General features: G+C 33.4%; 1 protein-coding gene across 1 annotated transcript in view; it reads right to left on the bottom strand.

Annotated features, from left to right (window-relative positions):
* The window catches only part of LOC150097068 (uncharacterized), a 221,768-nt gene that overhangs the window by 83,521 nt on the left and 123,898 nt on the right, over window positions 1-14,349 (bottom strand). Inside the window, exons 9-10 of the mRNA XM_090408117.1 lie at window positions 11,261-11,461; window positions 1,504-2,299 (exon numbers count right to left, since the gene is read on the bottom strand). Of these exons, the coding sequence (XP_090264243.1) occupies window positions 1,504-2,299; window positions 11,261-11,461 (997 nt within the window). The remainder of the gene's footprint in view (window positions 1-1,503; window positions 2,300-11,260; window positions 11,462-14,349) is intronic.

Raw genomic sequence — 14,349 nt, 5'->3', positions numbered from 1 at the left:
TGCAAGTATACTTGAGAAACGGTTGAGAAGAATTGTGGAAGAAAAGTTTGGTGAAGAACAAGCTGGATTCAGGCCAAATAGAGGCTGTCAGTATCAGATCTTCACTTTATGACAAAGAGTTGAGAAAGCATGGGAATATAACAAAGATCTGCATTTAAGTTTTGTCAATATGGAAAAGGCATAGACAAGGTGCCAAGAGAGAAGCTATTCAATATGCTACAGTTATATGGTGTCAATGGGGCATTATAGCAAGCAATACTTAGTCTTTATTTGAGTTGTAAGTTAGCGGTTAGAATTGAAGGAAGTACAGGAAGATGGTTTAATGTTAAATCTGGTGTGAGACAAGGATGTACATTATCCCCTTTGTTATTCATTATCTATATGGATCACATTATGAAGGAAAGTGGTATTAAACATGATATCAGAATTGGAGATGTTAATGTCAGCTCTTTGCTTTATGCGGATGATGTTATACTTCTAAATAAATCCACTACAAGTTTGCAAGATTCCCTGACTAAATTGAATAACTGTTGTAATAGATATGGTATGAAGGTCAGCATTAAAAAAGACAAAGATAATGAAAATAAGTAGAATTGTTGAAAATGTCAACTGCGTTGTGAACGGGCAACCTGTGGAACAAGTAAAACATTTCAGCTACTTAGGCACGATTTTTAGTGAAGATGGTAAATTAAATATGGAAATAGACAACAGAATCAACAAAGCTGATATGGTAGGCAGTCAATTGAATAAATTCATATGGAATATGAGCGAAATTAGTCAGAACACTAAATTAGCTGTATATAAGACAGTGTTCAAACCAGTTTTAACTTATGGATCTGAGAGCTGGGTTAGAAGTATAGCACTTGACCAAAGACTAGAGACCGCAGATATGAGAGTCCTGAGAAAGATTAGAAGCGTGAACAGTCATCATTAGAGGCATCAATGGCAACATCATATTAAAAATGAGGATATTAGGAAAGAACTTGACATTGTCAGCATCCAGGAATGCGTCAGCAGAGCTAATCTCAGGTAGTATGGTCACTTAAACAGAATGGGTGAGGAAAGATTAGCAAAACAAGTGTTCTCTGCCAGGTTGACAGGAAAACGACCCAGAGGAAGACCAAGATATAGGTGGATTGATACGATAGAAAGTGCCTTAGACGATAGAAATATAAGATCTGATAATGTTGGAGTCTTGACAAGTAACAGACTGGTTTGGAGGAAAATTGTAGATAAGAAGTTAGTAAATGACATAAATTTTTCATGTAGTACTATCATATCCTGTACACCACTTGAGGGTACATGTCAGGAATTTGATGATGATGAGAAAAAACTTATTAGATTTTACAACCTTTCGTGCATGTGACTACTATTAAGGAATTAAACTAGAAGATTTATTTATATGTTTGAGTTCCCTTTTTGGTAGTAGTAACTAAAGTTTAATATATATAATTAATTAACTATTTAACTATTAAATTATTAGCTATTCATTTAGATACATACCAGAAGATGAGCATAGTGCACTATTATCACTAATTGAATCAGCATTAGTTTTTTCTTCCGTAGGAAGGTTATTTTCTTCACAAATATTAGAATCAAGTTCATGTTCTTTGAGATTCTCTGTTAGAATATCCTGAGCATTTGACATTGAGGAACTAATACTGATTTCATTAGAAAAATTCTCTTTTTCTTCAGGAAGAAGATTGGCACTTTCATAAGAATTTATGTGCTGCTCCTGAGTTTTAACTCCATCTACTGCAATTATTTCGTGAGTCCCACTCAAATATGTCTCATGTGTTAAAATTTCAGAAGACACCGTGTTGTTATTAGGATGGCAAACTTCTTCAATCACTGCTTCAACTGGTGGATTGGTAAGAGTATCAGAAACAAGATTAAGATGTTCTTCAATATGACTTTGAAGTTTCAAAGAACTAAGGAAGAATTTAGAACAAACATAACAAGAATATATTAGTCTGTGTTTACGATGATGGTTTTCGAGGTACGAACGTCTTGCAGCAGTATAATCACAAAGGCCACAATGAAGGATATTGGGACTATCACGAATATTGTGCACAAACAAATGCCGATCTCTGTCAATCTTTTTTTTAAATTTGCGATTACAGATATAACAGGCATGCAACACAGCCATATGTTGTTGAGATTTTGCTAAAAATGAGGTTAAATATCTTTTACCCATAGGTCCTGTATGGTATTTTCTCACATGATTCATCAATGATTTTACTGTATTATAATCATTGTGACATAATTTACATGGATGTCGGACATTAGTGTGAGTAGCCTGCAAAAGCATTAGAAAGCTAATTAAAAACTGTGCATCACAATTTTTTAAATCTAAATTAATAACATTAAAAATCAGTTAACAAGCTCTTTTTAAGTTTCAAAAATCAACAAAAGTATATTATTATTTGGACAGTAATAAATATTTTACGCTTTATAGGGACATGTTCCTATAAATTTCATGATTTTTTTAAAAGACAAGATATTTAAATTCTAAACAGAGATTATTAAAAATTCAATCATAACATACATTTGAATAAAGGAGAGAGAGAATTTTCTAAACTTCATTTAACACTTGTAAAGCCAAAACAGAATTTCTTTAAATATTTATTAAAAAATTTCTCACACACCAAAGTTTTTATAGGTGACAGATAACTCTATATATATATAATAATAATAAAAAAAAAAGAAAAAAAAAAGAGGGGGAATATTTTATATACAAATAAGGCAGATTTTGAAATTCTTTCACGACACAAGAAGTAACTGTTTCTGGAACCATAAAATAAATAGTTAAAATGAATAATAACAAAAATTGCAAAGCTTATTGGGTGATGGAGCTACCCTGCTCTCCAACCAAAAGGCTAAATTAGATTTAATGTAAAATTTTTAATTTATAAAAAGTTATTAAAAAGACATACCTGGTTGTGTAATTTTATAAGGTAAGAATGACAAGGGGGTGCTTAAGGGTCAAAGCTGTATAACTGAGAGGAGACCTCCACATAGCCTTTAAAGGAATGCGGAGAACCGACCAGGGCTTCTGACCTAATGTCCAATCCTCACCTTCTCGTGGTGCACCCTGTTGGGTATCTACTTGGATACTGAACGGACGAGGATGGGCTGGCAATTTGGGATTTAGCCGACCAAATTGTATTCTTATTGGTTAAACCAAAATATAGAATGATGGTACAACATGACAAAATTTCATGCCGGCTGGGGCGTCGCCCGGTTAAACAAGGCCCCCGTTGTTTTCGCCAGGGAACCAGGGCGAACAGCGAAAAGTCAGCTACTGGAACAAATCTGAAAATAAACCCCAATTCAACATCACCAGAGTTAAAGATCGGTACTATCAACATAAGAAGCCTGAATAGCAAAGAAATGGAGCTAGCTGAGGAATTAGATAAGTACCAGATCGACATAATAGGGGTGACTGAAACAAAAAAGACCAAAACTGGTGAGCTCTATCTGAGCAATAAATACAAAATGTTATATTCAGGCAATGACAATCAAGGAAAAGAAGGAGTAGCCATAGTATTCAACACAAAATACGAGGCTAATCTTCTTGAATGGCAGGCAGTCTCAAGTAGAGTAATGTGGGCAAATATGAGAATGGGGAACTGGACAATGAGACTTATTTGTGCCTATGGTCCCACAGAAGGTTCTACTAAGGTAGAAGTGGAGGAATTTTTTGAGGCTTTAGAAAAAGCAACTGACACAATGAAAAATGAAAAGTTAGTCCTTGTTGGGGATCTAAATAGCAGAGTAGGAAATGATTGTGAGACATACAAAAATATTTTGGGAAAATTTGGAGAAAAGAGCAAAGCTAATAATAATGGCAAATATCTGTTGGATTTCTGCTCAGGACATGGACTGGTCATTACTAACACCATGTTCCAACATAAAAATGTGCACAAATTCACATGGAGAGAAGAGGCAAGGAATAAGAAAAGTCTCATTGACTATGTTATTGTTGATAGTGATGTTTTCTCCCTGGTGCAGGACACCAGAGTGTACAGAGGATTTGAAATTGGAAGTGATCACTATTTAGTCTTGAGCAGGATAAAATTGAATTTCATATTGAAAAGAATAACATGTAAGAAAGTTTTAAAGCGAATAAAAGTTGAGTAGCTCTCAGATGTGAACTGTAGACTAAAATACAGAAAGATTATTGAAAAGAAAATGAAAGAGTTTGAGAACAGGAATCAAACCTTGGAGATTCAGTGGCAAACTCTGAAGAAAACATTGATTGATTCTGCCAGAGAGGCATGTGGTGAGGTTATGTGCAAGGATAAAAAAATCAGAACTCCCTGGTGGACACAGGAAGTTAAAGAGGCAGTGAAGGAAAAGAAGAAAGCATATCAAAAGTTCCTGGCAAATAAGTCAGCTTTTACTCTTACAGAATACAGAGACAAATGAAAGAAAGCTAAACAGTGTGTAAAACTAGCTAAATAAACGTCATGGGAGGACTTTGGCAAGAATATAGAAAATAAATATCAAGAAGGTGGCAAAATATTCTGGAGGTTGTTGAAGAAACTTAAGAATGGAGGAAAGAGTGCTGTAAAAGGAATTAGAGATGATAAAGGTGACATGAAAACGGGAGAAAAAGATATCCTTGAAGTATGGAGTAATTACTTTGAAAAACTGCTAAATGAAACAAGCAGTGATGACAGCACAGTGGTAAAAAACACTGACCAGGCATGCAGTCAGGAATACATATCCATACTTGAAGTAGAAAAAGCCATCAAAGGCTTGAAATGTGGAAAGGCAGCAGGAGTAGATGATATTCGACCAGAAATGCTGAAGTATGGTGGTATAAGAGTATTACAGTGGCTGCACTGCATAGTTCAGAAAGCCTGGACAGAGGGACGAATTCCCGATGATTGGAGTAGAGCTCTCATAGTACCCATATATAAAAAGGGAAATAAAACTGAATGTGAGAATTACAGAGGTATTTCCCTACTGAGTGTTCCTGGCAAGATCTATGCAAGTATACTTGAGAAACGGTTGAGAAGAATTGTGGAAGAAAAGCTTAGTGAAGAACAAGCTGGATTCAGGCCAAATAGAGGCTGTCAGGATCAGATCTTCACTTTACGACAAATAGTCGAGAAAGCATGGGAATATAACAAAGATCTGTATTTAAGTTTTGTCGATCTGGAAAAGGCATATGACAAGGTGCCAAGAGAGAAGCTATTCAATACGCTGCAGTTATATGGTGTGAATGGGGCATTATACCAAGCAATACTTAGTCTTTATTTGAGTTGTAAGTCAGCAGTCAGAATTGAAGGAAGTACAGGAAGATGGTTTAATGTTAAATCTGGTGTGAGACAAGGATGTACATTATCCCCTCTGTTATTCATTATCTATATGGATCACATTATGAAGGAAAGTTGTATTAAACATGATTTCAAAATTGGAGATGTTAATGTCAGCTCTTTGCTTTATGCGGATGATGTTATACTTCTAAATAAATCTGCTACAAGTCTGCAAGATTCTCTGACTAAATTGAATAGCTGTTGTAATAGATATGGTATGAAGGTCAGCAATAAAAAGACAAAGACAATGAAAATAGGCAGAATCATTGAAAATATCAACTGTGTTGTGAATGGAGAACCTGTGGAACAAGTAAAACATTTCAGCTATTTAGGCACAATTTTTACTGAAGATAGTAAATTAAATATAGAAATAGACAACAGAATCAGCAAAGCTGGTATGGTGGGAAGTCAATTGAATAAATTCATATGGAATAAGAGAGAAATTAGTGGGAACACTAAATTAGCTGTATACAAGACAGTGTTCAAACCAGTTTTAACTTATGGATCTGAGAGCTGGGTCAGAAGTAAAACACTTGACCAAAGACTAGAGACCACAGATATGAGAGTCCTGAGAAAGATTAGAGGCGTGAACAGATGGCATCAATGGCAATATCATATTAAAAACGAGGATATTAGGAAAGAACTTGACATTGTCAGCATCCAGGAATGCGTTAGCAGAGCTAATCTCAGGTGGTATGGTCACTTAAATAGAATGGGCGAGGAAAGATTAGCAAAACAAGTGTTCTCTGCCAGGGTGGCAGCAAAACGACCCAGAGGAAGGCCAAGATATAGGTGGATTGATACGATACAAAGTGCTTTAGACAATAGAAATATAAGATCTGATAATGTTGGAGTCTTGACAAGTAACAGACTGATTTGGAGGAAAATTGTAGATAGGAAATTAATAATGATGTAATTTTTTTCATGTAGTACTATCATATCCTGTACACCCCTTGAGGGTACATGGCAGGAATTTGATGATGATGAAGAATGACAAGATATTCACAGCCAAACTTGACTGAGCCTAAATGTATAAGAAGAGGAAGGTGTTGAGAATGAAGCTCAGTAATGCGAGCTTCTCAACACTTTTCTAACGTACTTATTCCTCTATAACTCGAATATTTTGATTTATCCATTTTTTTTTTTTTTTGAAATTAGATAAGTCAATATAATGACTTCTTCCAGTTGTCTGGGCTATTCCTGATTTAAAAATTTTATTTAACAAATCAAAGAATCTGATATGCAGTTCTAAGTCAACATATTTAAATAATTCCATATTTATAACATCATTTCCAGGTGTTCTCTTAAATGCTGTTTATAGTTCTTTTACATAGTTATTCTATGTCAAAGCTTTTTCTATGTAAGTATGGCATTTTTTCTCTTATAATTTAGTTTATTTTCAATTGTATCAGAAGATAACCATTTTATTATTATTATTATTATGTGACACCTCCAAGGAGTTCAAAGACTCATCGAGGGAGGTCACCTACTCTACAACTCTCCATCTCCACCACTCAAATCCACCAACCACAATGAACTGCACTATCTACACCAATGCCATCTACTGTCCACCACTACTAGTATTTTCACAGACAATCACAAACATCCATGCCCATGGTGGTATTCGAACCTGTAGCCTTTTGGCAGGAGAGCGGATATGCTAAACACTTGGCAAACCGGGCTGGGTGGTTTTTCTGTAACCTTCATTTTATTCCTTTATAATTTTTTTTAAAATGCTCATTCCAATTATTATTATTAAACCTCCATGGAGTCAAAAGACATCATGGGAGATCCCAATATTAGAGACACAGTTTATCATAGTGCATCTTAAATATGTTCACTGTCTCTGCGCTCACCACACTATCAGGTAATGCATTCCACTCTCCTTATACAGCTTTCAGGGATGAACCTATTGTTCTCTCCTTATCTTCACCCTTTCTTTGCAACCCCCCCCCCACACACACATTAATCTGGTAACCCCTAACAGCTTATATGTTTCAATCATATCCCTTCTCCTCCTCCTCCTATTCAACAATTTCTGCAAATTGCATTTTCTCAATCTGTCTTCATACTGAACATTCCGGAGACCAGCAACACCTTAGTCAATTGTTTCTGGACCTTTTCCAGTACATCTTTCTGAAACCAGGTGACCAAATCTGTGCACAGTAATCCATATTGGCCTGATCAAAGCCTTATAAAAGAGAACCATAACATTCTTACTTCTATGTCAGAGCCCTCTGCATTGTTCCCATTATCTGCTGTCTGTTTAATTTTTTCTCTCTTGGGCTATTACTGGCTGCTTTCTTTATTATGTTGCATATATTATTTCATTCTATTTAAATATTTTAACTGATACAGCTTTTCTAATATTTTTTTCCTGTAACACTTTTATATTAAGTACACTTTTGATTGATTTTCTATTTGGTTTCTTCTTCTTCAGCATTTTGAAGGTACTGACATGTTTCTAATAACTGTGCAATAATCTGTGTCTAAATATAGATTTCAGCAAACGATGACATCAGTTATTTTTCAAATATCCTATTATCGTATTTACTTGAATATAACTCGCACTTTTTTCCCCAAAAATTGAAATTAAGAAATCATTGTGTGAGATATATGCAGGGATTTTCAGAAACTAAAGTTTTTAGTAAAAAACTAAATTGACGTTTATACCATATTCACTTGAATATAACTTGCACTTTTCCCAAAAAATTAAAAGTTAAAAATCATGAATTTAAGTAATTAATTCTCAGCATTCATTATAATTTATAATTGCTCACATTATTTATAAAATGAACGCATTTCAATTTTAATTATCAACATTATTTATGCAATTGGCTGTTCACTTCATCACAAAACATATTTGAATCTTTAGCGACAATGCTTCTATAATTAAATTAAAACAACCAGTTTCATTATTGCTTGTCCTTTTATCATTTTGGAATCATAAGATAACCATGATTAAAAAAAACTGAAAATAGGTATAACTTACCAAGAATCTCCTATTTGCTATCACTACTTCTGGTCTCAAGAACAATTAACTCATGTGCATTGTCAAGGTCATCTATCGAAATAGCATCATCTTCACTCCCATCCAGGCCATTAGAGATGCCAGTTTTTTTAAAAAAAAAAAAACTCTTGGCACATGTCCCAAGCTCTCAAAATCCAGTTACACAACAGTTCTAATGACGGTCTCTTAATCTTCCCTACCAGAATCAGGTCATAGCTGCCAGCTGCTATCGAATCCATGTAGAATTTTTGTACAGTGTCCTTGAATGGTTTGTTCACTAATATTGTAGACAAGGTGGAAAGACAACCAGGAATAATGGCTATGTCTCCACATCCGAAAGTTGTTTTCACTATTTCTTAAAGTTTTAAACATTTTTCGTGTGTGAGGTATATGAGAAACTTTTTAATTTCTTTTTTCGTAAAGTAAAATCAGGGGTGAGAGATATACACGAGGGCAAGTTATAATCAAGTAAATATAATGATAATAGATTTAAGGCTTCTTGCTTCCCAGTGTATTTATGTACTTTATTTTTATAAAAGAAATTTGCTATTTTAAATTATTCAACAGGAAGTCAATTAATTTTAATCCATTCTTATTTTGATGTAGTTCTCCTACAGTTTTTAATTTTACCTATTCTTGCATTTAGATCATCTAAGTGGTTATTTTTATTTGTTGAGCTGTTTGTAAAATAAAATTTCTCAGATTCTTCTTTATCCTCTTCCTTTGGAGTATAAATCTCAAAGAAAATATTCACATTTCCAATACTGTAATGTTTCCTATTTTTAATCTTGCTTCTGCAAGATTATAAAGATTCATTTTAGTATTTATAGCCCTTTATTTTTCCATTTCATTAGTATATGTCCTCTTTCAGATTTCTTCACTCTAATGTATATTTGAATATCATCATTTAGTTCTTTAATTCCTTTTTCTTTTCTCTTCGTTTCTCCCCTGTTATGACAGCTATTTTTATATCATACTGCTTTAGTATTTAATCCAATTCTTTATCTTTATGCATAATCCCTCTAACATTCCATGTTAATATTCTCACATTTTGGTTGTACTCTGATAAAGAATATGATATCCACATTTGGATATCATATTCTTTATCAGCCCAGAGTTCATTTAAAATTTGTTCATCCAGTTTCTACTTATGGGAGACTTACGAGTAATAGATGAGGTTTCTCATTTAGTTACCAGGCTATAACAGAGCAGGTCTGATGCAAAAGTATGTCTATAGTTCTCAAACTGGATATATATATTCAGCAGAGACTCAGTCATCACATCCTCTGCTTTAACAAATATCTCTGTTTGTTAAAGCAACTATACCACATGCAGGTGATGTTGACATTTGGTAAGGAGAGGCTTTATCTTGCACTTGACTAAACCATTAATCTTTAAAAAAAAAAAAATAATAATAAATAAAAGAAAAGAATGTCTAAACTTCTTTATATTCTAAATAATTTTAAGTTCTGTTTTGGTTCATGATGTCAAACTGTAAAATCTCATGAGAAATTAATTTTTTAAGAGAATTTTTCACTAAGGATTTTACAATTTTTTTTGTCTGAATTTATAAGAAAAAAATGTGCTTAGTAAGATGAAAAAATGTAAAAGAATAATTTACTGTTAGAATGCACCTGCACTTTAGACTTGTTGGTAAAGGCTTAATAGGAATTAAGCCAGATTAGCTCTGAATAGCAATGAAATCGTACGGTCAAGTGGCCAGCGATGATGTCAATTCTTTCATTGCTTCTGGCTAATCCTGGAATACTCCTAATTAAGAACAAAGGATTGAAAATGGAATAAAAGGCAATGCAGCACGTGGTCCTAGGCTTTTTGATCCTTGGCTCTTCACCTGCGAGGTCTATGGGAGCACCTTCCTGAAATCCAGGAGGATCGTTCTTCCCGCTGCCGACGTTTCTCTGCTGCCAGCTCTCTCTAGGCTCCGGGTAGCTACGGCAGAACCCCAGCACATCCGGTGAAGGAAAGCTCTCGAGGATTGACCGGACGAAAGACGTTCCAGTTTCAATGTGAGTTATGGAATGTAAGTTGGACTTTCCTCTCGAGATTGTTAGCAAGTAAGCCATTATTTTGTTATAGTATGTTATGTGAATGTAACTCGAAATCATAAAGGATTGAGAGAGGATACTTGTTAACTGGTGGGAAAATTGAATGTGAAATTAGGGAAGAATATGTATTGTTAAGTATGTCTAATTCATAGGTTGCTTGTGCTAGTGTCTGAATTAGTATCATTACTAATTCAGAAATTCAATGTGTTGGAAGAAAGTTAATGTAATCCCTCCTGGAATATTTATGCATGATTGTAAGCCAAGTTGTGTCATAAAATACACTTTTATTTCAAGGCACAATAGGTTTTCTATTAGTGAATGCACTATAGTTTCTGTTGCTCAGATAGCAAGTAGTGTTATGTGTTAAAGTGCTTTTGATTAAGTTAATCTTTTATTAACTTTTATATGCTCTGTATCATATCTTTTAGCGTGATAATAAATATGTTTTTGTTTTGTAATTACTTGGTTCTCATTCCTTAGCCAATGCACTATCCGCAAAAATATTTACAGGCCTGCGGAAACAGAATACAGTAATGAGCCACGACTTGCATATAAAGATATTGTATAGCAGTATTAACTTATTTTTTGTTATTTTCTTGCCCTGACTTTCAAACATAAAGGATCAATTAAGTGCTGCAGATGTTAAGATCCAATAAATTTCTTAATTGATATCGTGCAATTGCTCAGGGACTGTTACGTCAGATAGACTTACAACACGAGGTCTAACTAACTACAGAAAAAAGGGGGGGAAAGAATAAGTTTAAGTAAGAAGATAGATAAATAAAAAGATAAAAGAAAAGTAAAGAAAACGGCATATTTTACAATGGAGAAAGTTTTGATATAAGTATTTAACATACCTCATGCTCTGCCAAATGACTGCGATTGCAACTCTGAAAACTACAATGTGAGCATTTAAAGTAGTTTCCAGTATGTTTACGCATATGTGTATAAAGATTGCCCTTTGCATTGGAACGGTATGAACACTGGGGACACTGGAAGGGTTTTAAATCTGTGTGAATTAAGCAATGGAGCCTCATGTGAGAGAGTGATTTGAAAACCTGCAAACAGAATGAGAATAATTATTAGAATAGCTTGTTAAATTGTTTTTTTTATTTATACATATACATTCACAAATATTTTTCTAGATACATATATTCCATACTAAGTATCAACGAATGTATTATTAATACAATATAATCTATCCTAGTGATAAATTATTTGTATTAAATGATTGATGTCAGTTTTTAAGACGCCTCTGAAAAAAAAAAAAAAAAATATATATATATATATATATATATAGTTTTATGAAAAAAAAAAAAAAATTGAATGACTAGAACAGAGATTTAATTAAAAAGGTTTTAATATAAACACAACTACAACGTTTTAATGCTAATTATGTATAAAGACTGTCTATGCTGTTCATAGTCTTTTAACCCTCAATGTTTAGTGTTTTTTCTTTTATAATGTCACCTGAAGAAGGCTGTTACAGGCCGAAACTAGTAGTGTGTTTATATTAAAACCTTTTTAATTAAATATATATATATATATATATATATATATATATATATATATATATCTTCTTCTTGAGTATTCTGCAATTGAGCAGGTTCTTCTCTTAGTAGTAACAAAAACTTTCTTTCCACTCTCTTCTGTTCTGAGCCTTCTCTTTCAAGGTTGCATACCTGTCTCCATTCAGCATATCATCTAACATTGTTTTCCTTACTCTTCCTCTGGGTCTTTCTTCTGTCTATTTTTTCTTCGATGGCATCTCTGATGATTCTATTCCCACTCAGAATATGTCCGATCCAGTTTCCCTTTCTTCTTTTTATCCTCCTTAACAGACTTCTTTCTTTCTTCTTCTACTCTTTTTAAGACCTCTTCATTAGTTATTTTATCTGTCCATTTAATTTTTTCCATCCTTCTCCAAATCTACATCTCAAAGCTTTCCAAAATCTTACTTTCTTCTTTCTTCAATTTCCAAGTTTCAGCTGTCTAGAGGGTAACACTCCACACATAACATTTTATTAGTCTTTTCTTTAGGTTTCTGTCCATTTTACTTCGCAATAAATTCCATTTTCTATTAAAGGCATCTCTTCTCATCGCTATTCTTGCTTTTATGTCACTTTTACATCTTGCATCACTGCTAATCACACTTCCTAGATATTTAAATGTCTTTACTTGATTCAATTTTTCCCCATTTATTATGCTGTCCATATTTGCCTCTTTCCTTGCTACTTTCATTATCTTTGTTTTTTTTTTTTATGTTAATTTTCATTCCATAATTGATACAGGACTCCAGTAATCTGTTCAACAGATGTTGTAGTCCTGTTTCAGTATTTGATAATAATGCCTTGTCACCTGCATATTGTATTGCAAATATCTGTCTACCTCCAATTTTTATTCCTTCTTCTGAATTCTCCGGTGCTTCTTTTAACATTGCTTCAAAATACATGTTAAACAAAATTAGTAACAGAGAACAGCCTTGTCTTACTCCTCATCCAATAATACCTGGTTCTGCTGTACCAGGTATGTCTCTCACCATGGCAGTTTGTCGCATGTATAGTGAAATAATTAGCCTTCTGTCTTTCCAATCTATACCAATCTTTTCCATTACTTCCATCTTATCCCATTTTACAAAGTCAAAAGCTTTTTCAAAATTTATATAACAGATATTAACTTTATTCACTTCCAAACTTCTTTCACTTATTATTCTTTGCAGTCCAATCACATCTCTTGTTCCCCTACCCTTCATGAAACCAAACTTATCTTCTCCAAGAAATTCTTCCACCTTACATGCAATTCTTCATGTTAAGATTCTCATAAGTATTTTTGACGTATGGGAAATGAGGCTTATTGTTCTAACATCCTTGCAGTTCACTGCATTACTTTTCTTTGGTACAGCTATAAATAATAAGGTCATAAAATCTTTTGGTAATTCTCCTTTGTTATTAATTAAATTTATTATTTTGGTTATTTCTTCAGTTCCTTTCTTCTGAAGTTTCCAGAAATTCTACAGGTATTTCATCTATTCTTTCTGCCTTTCCACTGTTTAGTTCTTTAATGGTCATTTCTACTTCTGTCTTCAAAATCTTTGGGTCTAGATCATCTTCATTTACCTTCTTTATATCTTCTAATGGCAACTCATTTGGTCTATTTTCCTTGTCATATAGATCTTCAATGTATTCCTTCCATCTCATTAGGATTTTATCTTCTTCAGTTATGATTTTTCCATTCTTATTTTCTATGCCTCTAGCTCGAATTCCATTTCTCTTGTGATTTATGCTTCTTGCTTTTTCATACAAAAGATCCTACCTTCCCTCCCTCTCTCTCTCTCTCTCTCTTTCTCTCTCTCTCTCATAATTTTCCATTTCTTCACATTGTTTTTTAAGCCAATCTTCTCTACTTCTTTCTGCTTCCCTTCTCAATTTGTCATTCAGGGTTCTATATTGTATATTCCCTTCTGGGGTGATTTTATTTTTCCATTTTCTTCTTTCTTCCATTAGAGAAATCATCTCATTAGTTACCCAAGGTTTTTTTTTATTCTTTTAGCTCTTACATATCCAAATTCTTCTGCAATTTTCTTTATTTTCTCTTTAACTTGTTCCCTTTTCTGGATCTTCAGTTTTGACAAAACTTGTTTCCTCTAATTCTTTCTCCAATCTATTTCCAAATTCCTTGGTATTTTTTAATTTCTCTAAGCTCCATTTTTTTTTTTTTCATAGCTTCTTTTCTTTTCTTTAGTTTCACATTTATTTCTATGAATAGTAGGTTATGGTCAGTGTAAATATCAGCTCCAGGATATGTGCATGCATTTTTTACACTATTCTTATCTCTTTGCTTTACTATAATGTAATCAATTTGATACCTTTCTGTATCTCCTGGTTTTTTCCATGTGTATAGTCTTCTCTTAGATTTTTTAAGCCAAGTATTCATAATTATTAGCTTA

This window comes from Typopeltis vanoorti, chromosome 18 (assembly GCF_054136105.1).
Source record: "Typopeltis vanoorti isolate ZY-2024b chromosome 18, IOZ_Tvanoo_1.0, whole genome shotgun sequence".
Lineage (NCBI taxonomy): Eukaryota > Metazoa > Arthropoda > Arachnida > Uropygi > Thelyphonidae > Typopeltis > Typopeltis vanoorti.
This window is presented reverse-complemented; position numbering and strand designations above follow the sequence as displayed.